Below are 21226 nucleotides of genomic sequence, written 5' to 3' on the forward strand. Positions count from 1 at the left end.
CATATAAACATATAAAATCTTGTCCCAATTACCAGTAATCTGCAAATAATCTAATCTGTAAACTTATTAAATTTTGGTTTTCTTATGTTTTTGGGCCTAAGATCGTTTGTGTGCAGACAATGTGATGGTTTCAGACATCACTAACCAATTAATTTTTTTTTTGTGAGACTAAGCAAGTAAAAACTAGTCTGGCAAGAATTTTTGAGTCCTTTCCCAAAATAATTTTATTTTTAAAACTATTTCTCATAATAATACTCTCCACAAACCGTTTTCTATAGTAATCTTATCATATATTTCATTTGATTTTGAAGTCCCTGAAACTTTTTCACTGTTTTTTTTTAAAAAATTTAAGTCCCATCTATGAATTAAAAAAATAAAAAGAAACATAGACATGATAAAATTGTAATTCGTCATCTTTCACAAACTTCAAATTAAAAAGAAAAACATTTCTTATCTCTTGCACCACTGCTTTCTTATATGTCTTTTCACATGTAATTATGTCAATTTTAATTAAGTGATGTTACTCCCCTACTCTGTAATTCACAATATAACATTTTCTATCATGCAATTATAATAAGGGTTAATTGCCTAAAAAAATAAAAACTTTTCAACTTTTATCAATTCTAGCACAAACTTTTTTTCTTGACCTAAAAATACATGAACTATTAATTTGATATCAATTTCAACACGCCATGACTTTTTCATTGATTTAAACAAGAATTGCTGCCCACACCCCCCCGATTTGGTAGTCGAGGTCACCGGTGACCTTACGGGGGCGGCAGTGGGTCCTGGTGAGACCCTCGCTGCTCAATTTTTTTTTTTAAAAAGTAAAATTGAGAAAGGAATGAAGGGGTAGACAGTGGAGCCTCATCGGTGACCACCATTCCCACAATGAGGCTCACTAGTGACCTCTATCGTCATGGGCAATCCTGATTGGGAGAGTGGTGTTTCGCTGTTGAGGCTCATTCGATTGAAAAATTGATGTCATGCTAACATTAATATTAAATTGATAGTTTTTGTATTTTTAGATTAAAAAAAGGTTCATGCTAAAATTGATAAAATATAAAAAGTTTGTATTTTTGTAGGTAATTAACCCTTATAATTATTAATATTGCCTTATTTGAAGCGAACATGTGATTTTAGTTTCATAATTTTGTAGATCTCTCCTCTAATTACTTAATAGATCAATTACAGATCAATTTTTTTTCATAATTCGATTCTTTCAATAAGAATTATATTACACCCGCGGGCCTAGCTTATCGAAAAAAATTAAGAACTAGAAATAAAATTATCAAATATGGTGTATTATAGTGGCGCACGTTCTCACCTGATAACCTAGAGGTTCCAGGCCTTATATTGAACTAATCTTCTTAACTCGTGCGTTGCATGGATAAATTTTGTACATATATTTGTTGAACTTTTTGCATTAGATATGATTATAATTATTTTTTTCCTATGGAGAATTTTTATATTTTTCAAATTTAATTATAGTTTCATTTTGAGTAAAGTAGTTTCCACAAACTATGCTGAATCCAAAGTATATACATATAATTATATTGTAGTTTTATGCACATAAATAATTAATTTGTTATATATAATATAAATTTAATTTGCAATAATAAAATTTTCAACATAAATTTAAATGATAGGAGATTTGTGTTGCAATATTCTGATAATATATTGAACTTTGTACTTATGAGTTTTAGTTCGTTTATAGATTGTATAGTTAACTTATTACTTGGAAATTAATTTTTTACAAATTAATTTTTTCAAATTTAGGCTAAAATACTTGCGTAAATTAATTCAAGTAAAGTTTATGCATATCCAAAGTATAGATAATTGTAGTTTTACACACATAAAATAACTAATTTGTTATATGTAATATAAATTTTATCTATTATAATAAATTTGAAACATAAATTTAAAATAATAGGAGATTTGCAATGCAATAGTCTAATAAATATTGAACTTTGTACTTATAAGTTTAATTCGTTTATACATTGTACAATTAATCTATCAATTGAAAATTAATTTTTTACAAATAAAATTTTCCAGAATGAGAGTAAAAATTGGTACATAAATTAATTCAAGTAAAGTTTCTTTTCTAATTTTCTTATTCTTAAATTAAATTTAATCTAAATTAGATGTAGAAGTAAATACTATTTAGATATAGATTGTTATAACCCTATTCCAATAAACATTTATGGTGCGTTTGGTTTCAGAGTTAAAATAATTTTGATTTTGATTGTGGAAAAGAACAAATGATTATGTAGTATGTTGAATTAAAGTTAAAGTTAAAAATTTTTACTTGGGAAATGTGTATTTTTGTTGTGTAGTGTGTTGAGTTAAAGTTAAAGTTAAAATTTTTGTGATTTTAACTGCGAAACCAAACAAAGCATTATATTTTTAACCCTATTTATTACATAGATATTAATCTTTCTAACCCTATATCAGTAAACATTTACCTCTTCAATTATATTTATTGTATAAGATACAATTATATATATATATATATATATATATATATATAAATGGGACTATCCTGTTCCTTTTATTAAATATTATAATTTTTATTTTGATACTAGACTCATAATCTTCAATTGTAATAAAAAAATTATTAATAATGATTTGATTATACAATGATTTCAAAAAAATGATATGTACAAAACGATAATAACAAAAGTTGTAAAAATATTTATTTCTTATTTTTTGTTGCCTTTTGTAATAATAATATATATATTAACTTATTATGAATTATAGCTTATTTAGATATAGTATTTCTGTCAGACTGGAAAAGATTCTGATTTGTATCTATTGACTGTCTGTTCCTGAATCCATACATATATATATACACACATACATATATATATATATATATATAACAACAAAATTCAAAAGATTTAACAATTTATATTTAGTGTCCGCCTTTTGCCACCTTTCATGGAGTTGGAAGTCTATCGGGCAACATCATCCAACGTAAGCAGAATTAGTTATATAAATATGTTTATTTAATGCAGCTTTTTCCGGTTTTTCTTTTTTAATAATACCATATATTCCCTCCCCCCACCCCCAAAAATTCCACGAAAAGAAATCCATATATTATCAGCTTCACAAATTAGCCGGCTTGTATTTATTTATCTATTTATCTTCTTTTCTGATGATGTAAGAGTACGTACGCTTGTCCCCAAAAATTTACCAGCAAATTCCACCGAATAGAAATTACCAACAATAGCGGAAAAATAATATGAGGTTAAGTTGAGTTAAATTTAATTCCGTTTTCAAACATAATACTTTTTAGAGGACATTTGAATTTCTTCGTTGAAGACAACATATATCCTCCTCCTCTTCTCCTTATCTTAATTATTATGAAGATGCATGTATTATGGTCTTTAATCAGTTGATGAGAAATAAGTTGTCAATCGTGATATGAAAGAAGTGCCAAAAAAATATGGAGTTCACACTTCATATGCTATTAATAACATCTTAACACCCCATTGATTGCTTGGATAGGGCTGCTATGACTTTTATCAACAGATAAGAAGGGTCGTCTACGCGTCCGAAAATACGTGTACGAATGTAATTCCCTTGTTCTTCCTAATTTTAATTAAGGCGATTCTTCCTAATTTTAATTAAGGTGATAAGACGGACCCACGTACGGGTCGCCACCTCTATATATATGTGTATATATATATCAACAAAAAAAATAACGATATATATTACGTACATCACATGTATGCATCTAAAAAGTTCTCTTCATTAAACTACATTTTCCTCATAGCTGAAGTTTCTATACCTGCTCTATTAGTATACAGAGAGACAATATGGCAGATTGCCATGCTAGTAACTTATCCGAGGAAAATATGAGAAGAGATGATGATCAATCACCTTAACTACCATGGAAAAATGTTTGTATTTTATCTGAAAATTGAAAAATGGAGAAAATTCACTATGTGAAAACTTCACCTCTTAATGAACTGATCGGCTCGATTGGACTAGTCGGAATCTATTAAGTTTCCCAATACTAGGGTGAACATCGAAACAAAAATTGAAAAATGTGCTTACACAATTTGCTTAGCACATTCTCTTGACAATTGGTTTCAACACGTAAGTGAAATGATGAGTTTAAGGCCATAAGTTCACTCCTGAGACTGGGAATCACAAGAAAATCTTAACATGATTTTCTAATTTCATCTACATATATTTCGCGAGATGTAGTCTTATATATTATAATGTCATTTGTAATTTTTCTTTTATCCCATGACAAAGAGAGATTTTCTAAAAAATCTTTAGTCACATACATGAAAACATGATCATGGACTGAAAAATAAATATGATGCAGTGCATTACTCTCGATTCTAAACCAAAAAGTAATTTTAAATTTGATTCTCATAAGCTAGATTTTTTATATTCCTTTATTTTCCCTTCTTTTCTTTATCCTCAAAACAAAAAAAAATCATGGATCATGGCTCGTAATTCCGAATTTATTCCTGCATTGACTGGATGAGCATCACTTATTCCAAGACACAGCTCCTCAATAATTGTATCAGTTTTCCTAGATTAAGTGGCATCACCTTGACCCTTGCTACCAATATTCAAATTAATCTATTTAAATGGAGCAACTTTTTTTTTAATGGATGTATGTAATTCTTTTGGATGGGTATGGAGTTATGAATTTACAGGGGCCTCAAACATCACGTGGTTAGAAAATTAAAAGAGTAAATGAAAATTACTTCCCTACATTTTTCAAAATTCGAGATATTACTACTATCCTTTATGATACACTAAAATTCCGTTACGTAAGAAAAAAAAAATTAAGAATAGAAAACCATGCTAGCAACTTATCCGAGGAAAATATGAGAAGAGATGATGATCAATCACCTTCACTACCATGGAAAAATGTTTGTATTTTATCTGAAAATTGAAAAATGGAAAAAATTCACTATGTGAGAACTTCACCTCTTAATGGGCCGATCGACTCGACTGGATTAGTCGGAACCTATTAAGTTTCCCAATACTAGGGTGAACATCGAAAAAAATTGAAAAATGTGCTTACACATTTTGCTTAGCACATTCTCTTGACAATTGGTTTCAACACGTAAGGGAAATGATGAGTTTAAGGCCATAAGTTCACTCCTGAGACTGGGAATCACAAGAAAATCTTAACATGATTTTCTAATTTCATCTACATATATTTCGCGAGATGTAGTCTTATATATTATAATCTCATTCGTAATTTTTCTTTTATCCCATGACAAAGAGAGATTTTCTAAAAATTCTTTAGTCACATACATGAAAACATGTTCATGGACTGAAAAATAGATATGATGCAGTGCATTACTCTCGATTCTAAACCAAAAAGTAATTTTAAATTTGATTCTCATAAGCTAGATTTTTTATATTCCTTTATTTTTCCTTCTTTTCTTTATCCTCAAAACAAAAAAAAATCATGGATCATGGCTCGTAATTCCGAATTTATTCCTGCATTGACTGGATGAGCATCACTTACTCCAAGACACAGCCCCTCAATAATTGTATCAGTTTTCCTAGATTAAGTGGCATCACCTTGACCCTTGCCACCTATATTCAAATTAATCTATTTAAATGAAGCAACTTTTTTTTTAATGGATGTATGTAATTTTTTTGGATGGGTATCGAGTTATGAATTTACAGGGGCCTCAAACATCACGTGGTTAGAAAATTAAAAGAGTAAATGAAAATTACTTCCCTACATTATTCAGAACCCGAGATATTACTATTATCTTTTATGATACACTAAAATTCCTTTACGTTTAGAAAAAAAAATTAAGAATAGAAAACCATTCACCCCCAACCAAAAAAAAAATCAATTGCAGCAAACAAGGAAATAAAAAGAATCCTTTAAAACAGTCACATATAAGACTTTCTTTTTCTAAAGAAAATATCACATTGATCCAAAAATCGTGAAATTTCATATTCATGCATCCGTTACAATAGTTATCAATGTTTTTTTCAATGTGCAGTAAGCCCATAACAATTCCCATATATGAGGATCATTTCACAGATTTACAATGACATCTTTATCCATCGACTAGACTATATAAAGAAAAATGAAGATCTTATGGAGTCAGGATCATATGTGAGCTCAAACCAATAGGTTGTTAGGCCTATACCTCTTATAAACCCATGAATTTCCTCTCTTGTTTCTAATGTAGGACATGCCCTTACCACCAATTGCCACACTCGGGTAATGAGCCCGTTTGGTGCTCCGCACTGGATTATGGGCGCTCGTCTTACCATGAGCATACTGCCACCCTCGAACCTGGGCTTGGCATGGTGTGAGTTCCCCATGATCGTTACTTTGAGTTCTGATACCATTTGTTGGAAAAATCTACGGGCCTACTGAACACGGACCCATCCGCAATCTAAAAGCTTATGACGATAGATTGCTAGGCTCATACCTCTTATAAACTTATGGATTTTCTCTCTTGTTTCTAATGATGGACAAACCTTTGTTCCTTACTCCCAAATAATATGCAATCAATGTTGTTCTCGCTATACGCCGTGTAATGAAAGAATAGAAAAGTTTAAAAAGGAACCAACAATGCAAAAATAAATATATGATAAGATCGCGGGATCCTAAATTGCTAATGCATTACATTAAATATCCGTTATAAAGGAAAACAACTGTGAACCAGCCAATTTCAGTTCAAGAGGAACAAGAAAAACCTTTAAAGCTAATATCATATCGTTCCAAAAATCGTGAACTTCTATATTTCGACATCTGTTACAATATTCGAAATTGTTCCTTAACGTATAAGCACGTAACAATTCCGAAATGTACGAGTTATTTAACGTATTGATATTATATCCATTTGGACTACGAGGGAGAAGAACTTGCTTCAACCTACATGCGAAATATTCTCTGACACCTTGCGATAGAAATGGATCTTATGGGGTCAGGATCATCTGCAGTTGGATGCAGTTCTGGCTATGTGTAGTGTTGTATGTCTCTAGAGGGTGTCGAAAAGGAGGACAAAGAAAAGAAAATAAAAGAAAAAGAAAAACATTATAAGAAAAAAAGAAGGGGGCAACGTGGAAAAATCAAAAAGTTTTATGACATAATAATAAATAAACAAACAAATAAACGAAAACGAATGATGAAAAAATTAACAATAAAAAATTAAAGGAAGAAAAGGATGGAAAGGAGGGAAAGAGGAGGAAAGAAGACTATAGACCGGATAAAAACCCGCTTGTTGGAACAGCCCACTGGAAAGCGGAAGCCATGGCCCCTGGTTTTCACTCTCCACCCCCACACAAAACCAACTGGATTATGGATCTCTCATCCCCTCCAAACCCTAACCATATCTTTAAATCCTCCCCCTTTAATCCCTCCCAGGTCCCTGCTATCAACGGAGATGCAATCCCCCGCACCTCTGTCCTCGTTTCCCTCCATTTCCTGCTTTGTTCCTCCTCCGACATAGCAGTAACCAGATTCCCCTGTTTCTTCGGTTTGATTGGACCCTTTCGAGGGAACCATTTACCCGAGGTTCAAAGGGGGCGGAATTGATCGTGGTTTTTTGCAAATTTCGGTTCTTGAGCTGATTCCCCTGTCGAAGGGATTCCATCTTTGCTTCTGAGCAGAAAGTGGTATTCCTTTGTGGGGGACGTCGGGCTGTGTATGGGGATTACGACGACGGTGGCTGGCAGGAAAGGGAAGGAATTCCGTGAATTGTCCAGGGAGACGACCGCAACTACCAACAGCAAGTCCAAGAAGAACCGCCGGAGGCAGAGGAAGATGATGCTGCCGATACAGAGACTTTTCGACACCTGCAGGGAAGTGTTCGCCGGCAGCGGCACCAATGTCGTCCCCTCTCCTCAGGAGATCGAGAATCTGAAGACGGTTTTGGGTAAGGCTGCTCGTCGGTTTATAGCGAATATTTTGTGTTTTGGCATCAAATTCCCTTGCTTTTCCATTTGCTTGTGGATTTTGGCGATTGTCGATTACAATTCCTGTCGTCTAGTACTCCCGTTTCAGAATGATAAGTCGATTGAGGCCCAAGAAATATGAAATCGACTGGGGTAGTGTAGAGAATTCGGCTTTTGGTTCGCTGTTGATCCCGTTTCTGTTTAGAAGTATTTGTTCTCTCCTGGGAATTCAAAATTGGTGGTATCGAAACTGCTTGTCATGATGAGGAATGCGTTGGGCTATTTTTAGAGGTAGAATTTCTTGTTATGTTTGCTCTGGTTAACATTCTGATAAGATAAGCTTGTCGGGATGATTCGGTTTTCAGACTGGTGATCGAGTCCTTAAAGGTCCATGCTCACGTTTTAATTTTATATATGTAATATATCATATTGTGGTCCATTTGTTTGTGTCGCCTCGAACTGTCGTGGCTCTTAATTGAAATTCCTCAATGCCGCTCCTTTTCTCCCCATCTCTATAATTACTACATGTGATTTTTTCAGTCGTAGGACATGCTTTATATTTTCATGTTCTTTTTTTTTTTTGGTTGGTTCATGCACCTTTTGTCTACTGAATGTTTTAGGAAGAAAGGCTACAACTGGCCTTTTACTCCGTACCGTTCCATGATTTTGCTGTCAAGATCACGACTACGAGATTTGAAGTTTGAGTTTGTTTAAAGGCCCTTTCTTGGTTGTACGATAGACTCTGCGGTACTATATGTATATATTTTATTTATCGTGCAAGTACCTCAGCGCTATCAGAGTTAACAGTTCCGCCTGTTCAAAACTGTGTCCGTAAACTAGTAGAAAATGTTTGTTTGTTTAAGTTCTTCTTGGCTCTTCCCATTTCTCCCATTTCTTCTGAGCAGCGTGCATTCATAAGAGAAGACATGATCTAAATATTTAAGCGACACTGATTGCTGATGATTGATTTTTACTGGACTGAGGCTTTTCTTTTAGAATGTCTGAGCCACTGCTCATTTCCTTGTCCAAACTGTTTCGTGCAGATGGAATAAGACCGGAGCACCTCGAGCTTAGCCCTGAGATGCCATGTTTCAGGGTTAATCAGGCTGAAGGGTCTCCAATGATAACATACCTGCATCTCTATGAAAGCGAAAAATTTTCGGTATGTAAAAGCCTCCTCCAGGATTGTATTTTTTTTATTGCCAAAGAAAGGCTGTAGTTTGGAATCAACTAATTGAACATATAAACCTCTCTTGTTGGTGTGGGGCCCCTGTATCATAACTTTTTTTTTTTTGGCCTACAAACTACAGATGGGAATCTTTTGTTTGCCGCCTTCAGGGGTTATCCCTCTTCATAACCATCCCGGGATGACGGTTTTTAGCAAGATCCTTTTTGGGACCATGCATATTAAATCTTACGACTGGGTTGTTGGTGCCCCTAATAGCAATTCTGTTGTGAATCCTCCTCAAGGTATGGTTTTTACTTCCCCTTGGAAATTATCTACTAAATAAATTACAAAAGTTTTGTGGACAAGTTTCTTCTTTTAATCATGCATGTCAATCGCATCAGTCACCAGTTATTACCCGGAAATGTATGTTTATTATGCTTTCCGAATATTCCTAGGACTCAAGAGTATTTATTTCAATCTTTATATTTTTAGATCTCTCCTTGTCTTCTGCCAACCTGAAGTAGAATGCACATTAAATAGGAGATAGCAATAGTCATTCAAGCTAAAAGGCAATGTTAGAAAGTACCATATGGAAAACACAGCCACTTGAGATCCGTAAGTTCTTTTTCTCGTTATTTTTCCTCATAGTTAAGAAATGAAAAGGTGAAAGCTGGAAAACTGGGGAAAATCCCTTTTCTAAAATACATTTTTTAAGAAGAATGTTTTTCTGCCATCTACTGGTGACTTAGAAGTCTCACTTCTTAATGCAGTATCGATGACGCTGGTTTTGGTTCTAAATAGGGATATTTAGCCTACTTTTTGCAATTTATTTTGATGAAGCCATGAAGTTACCTTCGCTTAGGATTTTTAAATTTTACAAAGCATGCCATGAGGAAGGGAAAAGGTCTAAATATCGGACATCGTCTTTTGTATGATTTCAGCTGAGCCTCATGGCCCACGCCTTGCAAAGTTGAAGGTGGACTCGAACTTCACTGCCCCGTGCGCCACCTCCATACTCTATCCTGCAGATGGAGGGAACATGCATCGCTTCACAGCAGTGACGGCCTGTGCAGTTCTTGATGTCTTGGGTCCACCGTACTCGGATCCTGAAGGGCGGCATTGCACCTACTACGACGACCACCCATTCTCTAGGATATCAGGTGCTAGCTTGATACATTCTTCCTCCAACAAAAATATGGAACGCTATTTTTTATTTTTTTTTTAGATTGATTAGAAAATTTCAGCATTCCAGCTCCATTTCTTGAGTAAGTTCAAAGAAAATAAACTGAATTTACTAAGGATTGCATTTTCCATTGACCTTTTTAAGATGCAACATGTTTTGCCCCTGTTTTCTTTGCTTTTTAAGATGGGAAAGTCAAAATTAAAAGCATTCTTTCGCGGATGCTCGGGGTTGAACAGGGTCCACCCCTCGGTTTAGACTAACTATACTATCTAACAATCTCCTGAAGCTAGGCATCCTTTGTATGTTTAACTCTGAGAACTTTCTTTTCCCGGAAAATCCTGACCGTCTCCATCTGTGCTCACCAAAATATTGCAGTGGAGGGAGTATCAATACCCGAAGAGGAGAGAGAAGGATATGCATGGCTCGAAGAAAGAGAGAGACCCGAGGGGATATCCGTAGTCGGTGCTCCATACAGGGGTCCAATGTTTGTGGAGAATTGATGATATCCCTTCTTAGAAGGAACACAGCCATCTCTGTACCATCCATCAGTATGAAATCGATGGCTGCTGCTGTGTCAGTGTAGCAGTGTGACTCCTCCTCTTCCACCCTTTTTTTTTTTTTTTTTTCGGAATTTCTAATTTTTGGGTTTTTTATTCTTCCTCTTTGCTGGGACATGAGGAGCACCTGGTGTTTTTCAAAAAAAAGAAAAAGAAAAAGAAAAAGAAAGAAAAATCTCATTTACAGCGTCTGTACATAAACCCCCCAGAAAAAAGGAAAGGGACAGAACAGGAAAAAGCCATGTCAGTTTTTTTCTTATTTTCAATGAGGAATTTCCGGATTGTTACTTTCACTTTTTCACTGCAAAACAAACCATCATGTCATCTTAAGTTTTAGATAGATAGCTCTGTCTTCTCCGATAGTTTAAGGATTTAAAAAAAAAAGAAAAAAAAAGCCACGAATCGAAGTAAAGCGTTGACCTTCTGTCTCCTCAAGATTATGGATTATGGATAAAATCAGGGCTGTGGTGGTTTTTTCTTGTACTCCCATTGATTTCACCTCTTCGGGTCGCCCATCGGAGTCGGATTGATCATTCTTGTGGACCGGACTATTGATATTTACGTGGTTGTGTTTGATTACAATTTAATTAAATAAGTGTTTAAAAATTACTAATTGATTACATCTAAAAATGAATAGAAGAAAAATAAAGATGAAAGATAATGTAATTAAATAAGTATTTAAAAAGTTAATTGTAAGTTAGCAATACGAAAAAATGAATAGGAGAGAGAGGAAGATAAAAGATAATGATTACGTTTAATCATTGAATAAAAAATCTCTTAATATAATAAAATAAAAATTTTAATAATTTTGAACAAAGTTTATTGATATGTTGTAAATTGATGCAATAGAACAAGGAAAAAATCATCGCATGTCTGAGCAGAATTTTATTATTATTATTTTTTTGGCCAAAAGAATTTTATACCTTCAGACAAAGAACAAATGGGAAAAGGGCAAATGAAAGAGGGGACGTTTTTGCAGAAAATCTTTGCTGTGTGCGGTCCCTACCCGTTGGTCGTTGGTCGTTGGTCGTTGGTCCCCTTGGTTCCGGTGCAGTCATTCTTGACGGGATCTATCTATCTAGAGGATATCCACTTGATATTTTCGTTTCTTGGCTATCAATTCTCATTACTATATGTTTGTTCTTTTCTTTACTTGTAAGATCAGAACAAATAATTTTAAGAAATATACGTATCGTGTGCCATCTTAAAATTCTACTTTTCTTCCAAGTAAAATTATACAGTCAAACGTAATTTCAATTTTTACTGCATGGTGATCTCCATATCGATCTCGAATGCCCCCGAAAAGAGAATAGAAGGGTCTATGTCAACAGATTGCATTTTTACCGCAGAGAGCAGAAAATTGTTTCTAACTATATAGGAATGGACATCCCTGCATATGGCACGGTTGATCTAATCTGGGAAAACTTGTGCCTTACAACAACATTGTCATCTCAATATCTTTATGCTTTATTGTCTAAAGCGGCGCGATATTTCGATGGAACCATACAAGAGAAACATTTTCCGATTGGTTTCATGGTCAAGTTATTAATTGTCAAAAGATTTCTGCTCAAATTTAAACATCACGGTACCCTAAGCTCACAAACAATGTTAAATTATTACAAGAACACCTAAGATGAAAAATATTTATCAATTGCGGAAGCGTCATTTGCGGGTTGACGTGGATACGTACCTGAAACTGACATTTGTCTCTCTTTTCATTTTCCGGTCCGAAGCTTACAATTCAAGCATATCTTTTGGGTGACTTTAGCGAGTATCAGCAATTACAATAAACAAAGTCGGATGTTGTCATGGTCAGTGCGCAGACCTTTCAAAGATATGTATTTCATTCACCCAAAAAAAAAAAGATATGTATTTCAGCTTAAACTCATCACTGAATCTCCTTAAAAGTCCAAAACCCTAGCAGCTATTTTAATTATTTCTTAAAGTAATAAAACCATTTTATATACGCTACTATTAATATATTTTACTATATACAACTCGGAGAACATGTGAGAAATAAAATAATGAATTAAATTTTTAATAATGTCAACATTTTGACAGCCTCTCATTGGCTTCTCATCTTAGTAATATTGGGCTGCCGTATGTATCTCAAAATTAATTTTCATTGCATATACAAATACAGACAAAATTGAGGCTGCTCCCCAATCACATATAGGACAAAGAAAAAGCTTAACGAAATTAGAACCCCCTCTTTTTTTCCTTCTTTTGAAAAAGTTGAACACCTCGAGTAATGGAAAATGTTTATCATCAACATGGAATAAAAAGCCTAAAAAACAAATTAACGGAGAGCAGTGTTACAAATATCTCAGTGTTAATTAAAAGATAGTTATTACAGCTGTCGGTAGAAGAAAACAACTTCCTGAGGCTGGCATATATATATATATATATATATATATAAGTATATACATGCACATATATGTATATATTGTCGTGGCTTATGATATAAATGCTAACAATATCTTCGAGATAGATTATGTAATCCATACTAATAGTCAAATCAATGAAGTTGGCAAGAGCTTTCCTAAAGTCTTTTCTATAATATAAGTCTTCCAAGTGGACAGGATTGATTATAATTAAGTTTTGTACTTGAACTTGGTTCCCCAGCTATATACTATATATCCAAAAAAAAAAAGAGAGAGAGACGGTGAATATATCAACCCCTTTATGTAGATGGACTTATGCTTCTTTTATTAGATCCTACTATGTATTTAATGATAATTATGTCTTCAACATAACATTAAATCCCTATGTACCATGATCAGAATACATCGTAATATGATGAATTTAAAACATATCATACGTGAGCATGGGCTTTAAGGACAAACATATGTATCTCTAGGCTCTATCTAGCTGGTCTGATGATGCTACATAGTACAAACATTACTCCTATGAGAAGTTTGCCCTGTCACAATTCGAGTTCAGAGACACAGAAGTGAAATGGTGGGAATTAATGAGATTTTCCCGACCTACTGGTTCGTAAACTTTAATGGTCAATGATCAAATTTCCCTTGCTACATCGCGACATGCAAAGTGGGGTACTAGACGGGGCAAATTAACTTCAGTGGGTGACTTAGACGTCAGTGTTTTGGACCCCGCGTCTATTCTGCGTATGGACCGTGCAATTTCATGATCGACTTAAATAAATGCAAGAAAAGTTTTTATTTATTAAAAGGAGAAAAATTAAAAATTGAAGTCTCCCAAATAAACCCTAAGAAAGTCCTACCGGCCACCTGTTCCAAAGGATGAAGGACGGTCGCCCTCTCAAACCATTGATCATTACTCCATCCAAGTGACGTCCTCCCCGTGCCATCCTTCCACCATTATTCGTACATTTATGTATAGTGAGATAATTAATTACTATATGCTATTTTCTAGAGTCGCCCCTTCCGAAGGCCGAATTCGAAAGTTCCAGTAAAAACCTCTCATGCAGTGATGTATGTCAGGTTTATCTTAGAGTTATTTTTAATGAATCTTGAAACGTGCTATAGAGACTGAATTCAGAATTTCCGGTAAAAACCTCTCATGCATATATGTGTATGTTCGGTTTAGCCTAGAGTTATTGTGAATGGATCTTGAAATGCACTCGGCCATGAAAAAGAGATCTTGGACCACGGAAAATCGACAATGCAGATCAAGTGAACAGAGAATTCATGATATGCAGTTCATCATGTTGAGTTTATTACAATACCTTGCGCGGTCTGGAGTCGATTTCTCATTATGTCAGTAGTATTCGATAGTTGAAGATCATGTGGTAGGGGCGTTGACATTTTGGTGCCTGTCTTCGTAATGTTCGATAGCCAAACACAGAGATAATATAACAAACTCTCATAAATAAATAAATCAACAAACAATTAAATATATAAGTATACACGAGAATGTGATGCAATGGTAAATCATGCTCTATGGACGAACTTACCTAGCTCGAAATCTATTGAAAGTATCTCGTAATTAGAGCCAAGCTAATGCCTAGGATCAGTAGGGTATTGGTCTAAGACATTAGGATTTACGGCGGTGATATCTGTGCTTCAACCGAAAAAAAGAAAGTAAATTTTAATATAGAAATATATCTAAAAGTCAGCTGGTGAGTAGCTTGAGACGTTCTAATATAAAGAAATAATGTAAAGCACAAAATAGGCCAATAGGAGGCGACATTTCTGCGATAAGGCTATATCAGTTAAAAGAAGCGTTCGTGAGCAATAAGTGCATAATCTACTGACCAGCAATGCAAAGCTCCCTCAGCAGATCATTGACGGAAGAGAAGAGCACCGAATCATCGGATCATGGAGAAGATCGACTATCTATGAAACAGGTGATCGGTCCAAACCATGAAATATGTGTTCACTTCGTATTGGACTATATTGAGATTTCAAATCCCGATGATGTGGTTCACTACTTAGAGCACTCAATATTCCTGCTAGGATCAGAGAATACATGAGTTGTGATTGATTCGATATATGGGCAATACTTTTATTTATTTATTTTTTTTATAATTAATGAAAATGACTTCTTCTCCCTTAAAGGGAAAAGATTTGTAGATAGGTATTTTGCTTATTGAGAATTATATGTTTTGCTTAACTAGGAAGATGAAATCAAAAGTGCCACAGCTGAGATAGGGGAAGTGAGAGAAGAAAACGAGCGGCTCAAGAGAATGCTAGACCAGTTGAAAGAGGATTATCGGTCACTCGAAGTTCAGTTCTTCGGCATCCTCCAGCGAGAGGCTTCGGGGAGATCCCTAATGGACTTTTCCACTAGTCTTGAAGACACCAAATTAGGACAAGAGCCCGTCTGCTTAAGTCTAGGAATGTGCCCTGTTGAATCCAAACAGGACAAGAGGAAAGAAACATGGAAACGAGCTGATGGAGAGCTCAAGTCTGGATTAGGTCTCAGGCTGAATACAAAGCTTCAGCTCTCCCCGGAGGTTATATCATCCCCTGACCCGGAAGACAGGACATCATTGGAGGGACCAAAGGACGAGGATGCAGGAGAGATTTGGCCCCCAAGCAAAGTCCAGAAGATGGAAGGAGATGGAGATAGCAATGATATTTCTCAGCAAGCGCAGATGAAGCGAGCAAGGGTCAGCATTCGAGCTTGGTGTGACTCCACCACGGTAATAGTCTCTTACACATTTTCTGGATAGGAATTCAAGATCAATGATGAAGACCGAGTGACCTGAATTGGCAAGCCAACAGCATATATATGAGTTGATATTTATATGTTCTTATTACTGTATTTTTAGATGAATGATGGGTGTCAATGGCGAAAATATGGGCAAAAAATTTCAAAAGGAAATCCGTGCCCACGTGCTTACTACCGTTGCACGGTAGCACCTGCTTGTCCCGTAAGAAAACAGGTAATTTCTGATTCGAATTTACTAGAACATGTATAACTCTCTGGTACAATTGCTCATGCTAGCTTTCTTGGCTTCTGGAATCGCCATTGATGAACAAACCATCGGTTTCAGGTACAGAGATGTGCAGAGGACATGTCAGTACTTATTACCACCTACGAGGGCACCCACAACCACCCGCTCCAACTTTCTGCCAAGGCCATGGCTTCAACCACATCAGCGGCTGCCTCCATGCTTTTATCGGGCTCATCTTCGTCATCTCAAACCGGCCTTGGGCCCACAGCCACTATCCTTGCAGGCCCTGATGGTCTAAACTTCAGCCTCTACGACAATTCAATTAGGAGCAACTGCAGACATCCATTCTATAATCCAAACTCTCCCTCACAAATCCACCCAACAATCACATTAGACCTTACTACCCCTCCTCCCACTCCAGCAATGACTCATTTGAGCAGCCTGAATAGGTTGGATGCGAGACCAAGATTCCTGGGATCGAGTTTGGGCTTCTCGAACAACCTCCCAAGTGTTTGCACCCCGAGTGATCCGGTTAACGGGCTTGAGAAGCAAACCCGGGAACCGTCTCAGTCCCTGACGGATACCCTCACCAAAGTCCTCACCACAGACCCAGCCTTCCAGTCAGCGATAGCAGCTGCAGTACAATCAATGGTAAAAAATAAGACCCAATTTGCCGGGCAATCAAGCTTCCCACTTTTGCAAAACCCGCTGCCATTTCCGGTCGATGAGACTGCACCTAAACCGATGCTTGACATAGATAGCAACGGATTATAGAAGTCCAACAGAAGGGTAGATATTCTTGTCACTGTGATCTCAATGTTGTTACGAGTTCCATTAGCACAAGGAGCAAGATTTTGTAGTATTCATCATGTTTGTATCCCTTGTCCTGTCCCTTACTGCCTGTACAGTCTATATATTTCTGGAACTCGACGTCTGCTTCTGTTGCAGGTGGTCTAGTTTTTTACTTCTGAAATTCCTAAATAAGCCCAAACGATGTACATACCAGAAAATTATGGTACTCTCATTAGTCTCGCTTCTGAAACTTCACTCGTCCCCGAGTTTTCCTCTTGGATCCTGCACACCGTCGTTTCATGTGCTGATTTTTTCACTCTCTACCGGTTTCTAGTCCAAACACATCAATCAAGCGACCACGCACTTGTGACCAAAGCATGATCTAGGATTAGAACTTCCCTCTTGCATCTTCCTCTGCTTTTTTTCACCGACCAATGAGCCAAGGGCGCGAGCTTATTTACTATCGGAATGTTTCGTGATTCGCAACATAATACATGAATGCAATATAGCACATCCTAGACACTTGCACACATCGGGAAAATGTACAGCTCAATGACAAAAGAAAAGAATGTAGTGGTTATTTTAAGTACTGCTCGTACTTGCAATCCCAATCCTGGTGTACTCCCAAATCGCAACTGAATGCCTGAATAGATCCATGCTGTTTAACATTGATCCGATAAACAAAAGCCTGGCCTTGGATCGAATAGTGACCTTGATTATTATTAATTGCACAATTAGTTGATGATTCATGCAGGCTAGCTCCTACTCCAGATTGCCATTTCATTCTTATTGCCCTTTTTCTCTACACCCTCATGCATGTATGGGCTGAGCTCAGACTAGGCCCAAATTGACAAGCCACCCGCATGCATGTTAAACTGATGAATTGCACGGGCTTGTAAACGGCATTTCGCTCCAGAGCTTGAAAACAGCTACGGCCCACGAGAATGGGAAAATATTCTGTGGATGTTACTCGCCATTTAACGTGATCGGCAATACCTATTTTTCTAAATAATATAGATAGGATTTAAGTAGGCTCATGAGGCCCGAGATATATAACTTATCAGTTAGCATGTACTAAATATTATCTCCATGCATGCGAAATCCAAAGAGTGCGGATATCCTCACCACAATGGATCCATATCTTTTGCCTATGGGCTCTCATGAGGACATACTAACTTCTTATCTGTAGACCGACCTGTTTGGATTGGATTCAGATATACATACATACATATATATATATATATGGGGCTAAACATTGTGTTGTTAAAGGGCATGGACCTGTTTTAACTACCGGTGAATTAGGAGATCTGTATATATTCATGTTTTTTTAACTTTGCCACTCCCTCGGGGAAAATATTCTTGTTAGGTAATGAGAGAAGCCAGTAAAGATCCCTCCATTGTATACATACGGTAGTGCTTGAAATTAATTAATGTTGGGTATCCCTCCAATTTGGAGGAAGTTGGGCTCAAATTGTATTGGGCTTTTATCGGGCCTTAATAAGCCCAAGAACCCATTTTATTAGGGTTTTTGTTTCAGCAAATCAGCTGAGGTATAAAAGCAGCAGCAGACTGCAGTAGCAGCACAAAGTAGACAGCAGCGGCAGAGGAGCTGCAAGCAGCAAAACAGCACAAAGAACAAAGGAAGAGCAGAGCCGAATTCTGCTCAACAGGGGCAGCGCGCAGCTGGAGATCAAACCTCGATCGGGACATCAAACGAACTCCGATTGGGACGAAATTTTGACAGCAGCTTCACAACACGTGGGGCTAACTTCTGAACGGTCAGAATTTCTATTCGAGCTCTGTAGGTGCTGTTTCAGCTGATTTTGTGAACCACCCGGTGTGGGTGACGAATTTAGTATTTGGGTGATCCAAGAGAGTGTTTCTCTTGAGTTTGGTGATCCAAGGGTTTACCCTTGATGAAAGACATTGTATAATCTTCATAGTGGATCGTTGATTCGGAGTTGGTCCCGTGGTTTTTCCCCACATTGGGGTTTTCCACGTAAAATTCTTGGTGTTGTTTTACTTTACTGCTTATTGGTTGATTTGATTAGTTCCTATCTCGATTACACCAGTAGGGGAGGAAGATTAATTGTTGCGTTATTGTTTGGTTGAGTACATCCCTAACCCCCAACAAGTGGTATCAGAGCTTCGGGTTAGAGAAGTTTGAGTTTTTTTCGGTGTTTTCGAGATGGAGGAGTCTACAGGATCCATGTTCAAGTTGAATGCAACCAACTACTCTATATGGAAGTCTCGGATGGAGGATCTTCTATTTTGCAGGGATTTGTACGATCCTATTGAAGGGGATTCCGCGAAACCCAAAGATAAGGATGACAAGGCTTGGGAACGCACAAATCGGAAGACTATTGGTTTGATTCGGCAGTGGATAGACAATAGTATTTATCATCATGTTGCTCAGGAGACAAATGCAAAAGCTTTGTGGGATAAATTGACAAATCTCTATGCGAGGAAGACACCGCAAAATAAAGCATTCCTCGTGAAGAAGCTGGTTCATCTTCGTTTTCAGGATGGAGGTGATATGGCTGCGCACATGAATAATTTCCAGGATATTATTAACCAGTTGACGAACCTGGAGATAATATTACCCGATGAGTTGCAGGCTTGTCTACTTTTAGGGACTCTACCGGATAATTGGGACACACTCGTGGTTGCATTAAGCAATTCTGCGCCAAACGGGAAGCTATCGTTGGCTACGGTGACAGACAGTTTATTTAATGAGGAGACTAGAAGGAAAGGCACGGGAATTTCCATTCAGTCTGAAGCTTTGGTTACTGAACAACGGGGGAGAAGTCAAAGCAGAAATTTCTCTTCCAAGCATAGTAACTCACGTGGCAAATCGAGGGGCAGATCAAAGTCGAAGACGAGGAAAGTGGTCACTTGCTATCACTGTGGAAAAGAGGGACACTACAAAAGGGAGTGTAGAGCTCTGAAGAAAAATCAGAATGGCAACGGTGAGAGCAAGAAGGAAGAAGGCACTACAGCAGTGGCATGTGATGGAGAGACCTACATCATTTGTGATGAAGCTTATGTGAATTTCACATGTCAGGACTCTACCTGGGTTGCAGATACAGGTGCCTCGTTTCATGTCACTCCTCATCGGGATTTCTTTTCATCTTACACTACCGGGGACTATGGTTATGTGAGAATGGGGAATGGACAATCATGCAAGATTGTCGGTATTGGTGATGTCTGTCTAGAGACCGAGCTTGGCTGCAAGTTGCTTTTGAAGAAGGTGAGGCATGTTCCAGAAATTCGCCTTAACCTAATCTCGACGGGTCAACTTGATGATGAAGGCTACAGTAATGAATTCAGCAATGGGAGATGGAAGCTCTCCAAGGGTTCGTTGATTGTGGCACGGGGTCAGAAGACCGACACTCTCTACAGGCTGCGTGCCAGACACAACTCCGGTCAGGTTAATGTTGTTGAGGATTATCCTATCGAGCTATGGCATAGGAGACTTGGGCATATCAGCGAGAAAGGTATTCAAATTCTTGCTAGAAAGCAGTCTTTGCCCGTTAAAGGTATGCACTTGAGCACTTGTGATCACTGTTTAGCTGGTAAGCAGAGGAGAGTTTCTTTTGTTAGAAGTCGTCCCTCTAGATGCCATCATATACTTGATCTTGTGCATACAGATGTTTGTTTTATGTCGGATAGATCTCTTGGTGGTGCTCTCTATTTTGTGACATTTATAGATGATCACACCAGGAAAGTTTGGGCTTACCCTATGAGAACTAAAGATCAGGTGACTGAGATTTTCAAGAACTTCCATGTAGCAGTGGAAAGAGAAACAGGCATGAAGCTGAAATGTGTCAGAGCTGATAATGGTGGTGAGTATAGAGGTCCTTTCGAGAACTATTGCAGGACTCACGGTATCAAACTTGAGAAGACGGTACCGAAGACACCACAACAGAACGGGCTTGCAGAGAGAATGAACCGCACAATTGTTGAGAGAGTTCGTTGTATGCTTTCTCAAGCGAAACTGTCTAAGCCTTTCTGGGGCGAGGCAATGAGGTCAGCGGTTGATCTTATTAATCTTACACCGTCAGTTGCACTTGATGGAGATGTACCCCAGCAGGTGTGGACCGGCAAGAAAGTATCATATAAGCATCTCAGAGTATTCGGGTGCAGGGCATCTGTTCACATTCCTCGAGATGAAAGATCAAAACTTGATGCCAAGGCAAAACAGTGCATCTTCTTGGGTTATGCACATGAAGAGTTCG

The 21226-nt window shown here is 37.0% G+C and overlaps 2 protein-coding genes across 2 annotated transcripts; both read left to right on the forward strand.

Annotated features, from left to right (window-relative positions):
* The first annotated feature begins 7250 nt into the window (after positions 1-7250).
* LOC116196906 (plant cysteine oxidase 2-like) lies at positions 7251-11250 on the forward strand. The gene is made up of 5 exons (XM_031526846.1): positions 7251-7886; positions 8949-9067; positions 9216-9375; positions 10015-10233; positions 10632-11250. Exons 1-5 carry the CDS (start codon positions 7658-7660, stop codon positions 10754-10756), a joined length of 852 nt encoding a protein of 283 aa, XP_031382706.1. The 5' UTR covers positions 7251-7657; the 3' UTR covers positions 10757-11250.
* A 3701-nt stretch (positions 11251-14951) lies between these two features.
* On the forward strand, positions 14952-17228 carry LOC116194147 (probable WRKY transcription factor 72). Its single transcript, XM_031522882.1, has 4 exons — positions 14952-15143; positions 15414-15941; positions 16071-16184; positions 16296-17228. Exons 1-4 carry the CDS (start codon positions 15057-15059, stop codon positions 16968-16970), a joined length of 1404 nt encoding a protein of 467 aa, XP_031378742.1. The 5' UTR covers positions 14952-15056; the 3' UTR covers positions 16971-17228.
* Positions 17229-21226: the final 3998 nt, after the last annotated feature.

Source organism: Punica granatum, chromosome 2 (genome assembly GCF_007655135.1).
Source record: "Punica granatum isolate Tunisia-2019 chromosome 2, ASM765513v2, whole genome shotgun sequence".
Classification (NCBI taxonomy): Eukaryota; Viridiplantae; Streptophyta; class Magnoliopsida; order Myrtales; family Lythraceae; genus Punica; species Punica granatum.

Coding starts and splice junctions, on each gene's coding strand:
- LOC116196906 (XM_031526846.1), top strand. CDS start 7,658: ATGGGGATTACGACGACGGTGGCTGGCAGGAAAGGGAAGGAATTCCGT. Junction 9,068..9,215: donor ATGAAAGCGAAAAATTTTCG/GTATGTAAAAGC, acceptor TACAAACTACAG/ATGGGAATCTTTTGTTTGCC. Junction 9,376..10,014: donor TGTTGTGAATCCTCCTCAAG/GTATGGTTTTTA, acceptor GTATGATTTCAG/CTGAGCCTCATGGCCCACGC.
- LOC116194147 (XM_031522882.1), top strand. CDS start 15,057: ATGCAAAGCTCCCTCAGCAGATCATTGACGGAAGAGAAGAGCACCGAA. Junction 15,144..15,413: donor ATCGACTATCTATGAAACAG/GTGATCGGTCCA, acceptor TTGCTTAACTAG/GAAGATGAAATCAAAAGTGC. Junction 16,185..16,295: donor CTTGTCCCGTAAGAAAACAG/GTAATTTCTGAT, acceptor CATCGGTTTCAG/GTACAGAGATGTGCAGAGGA.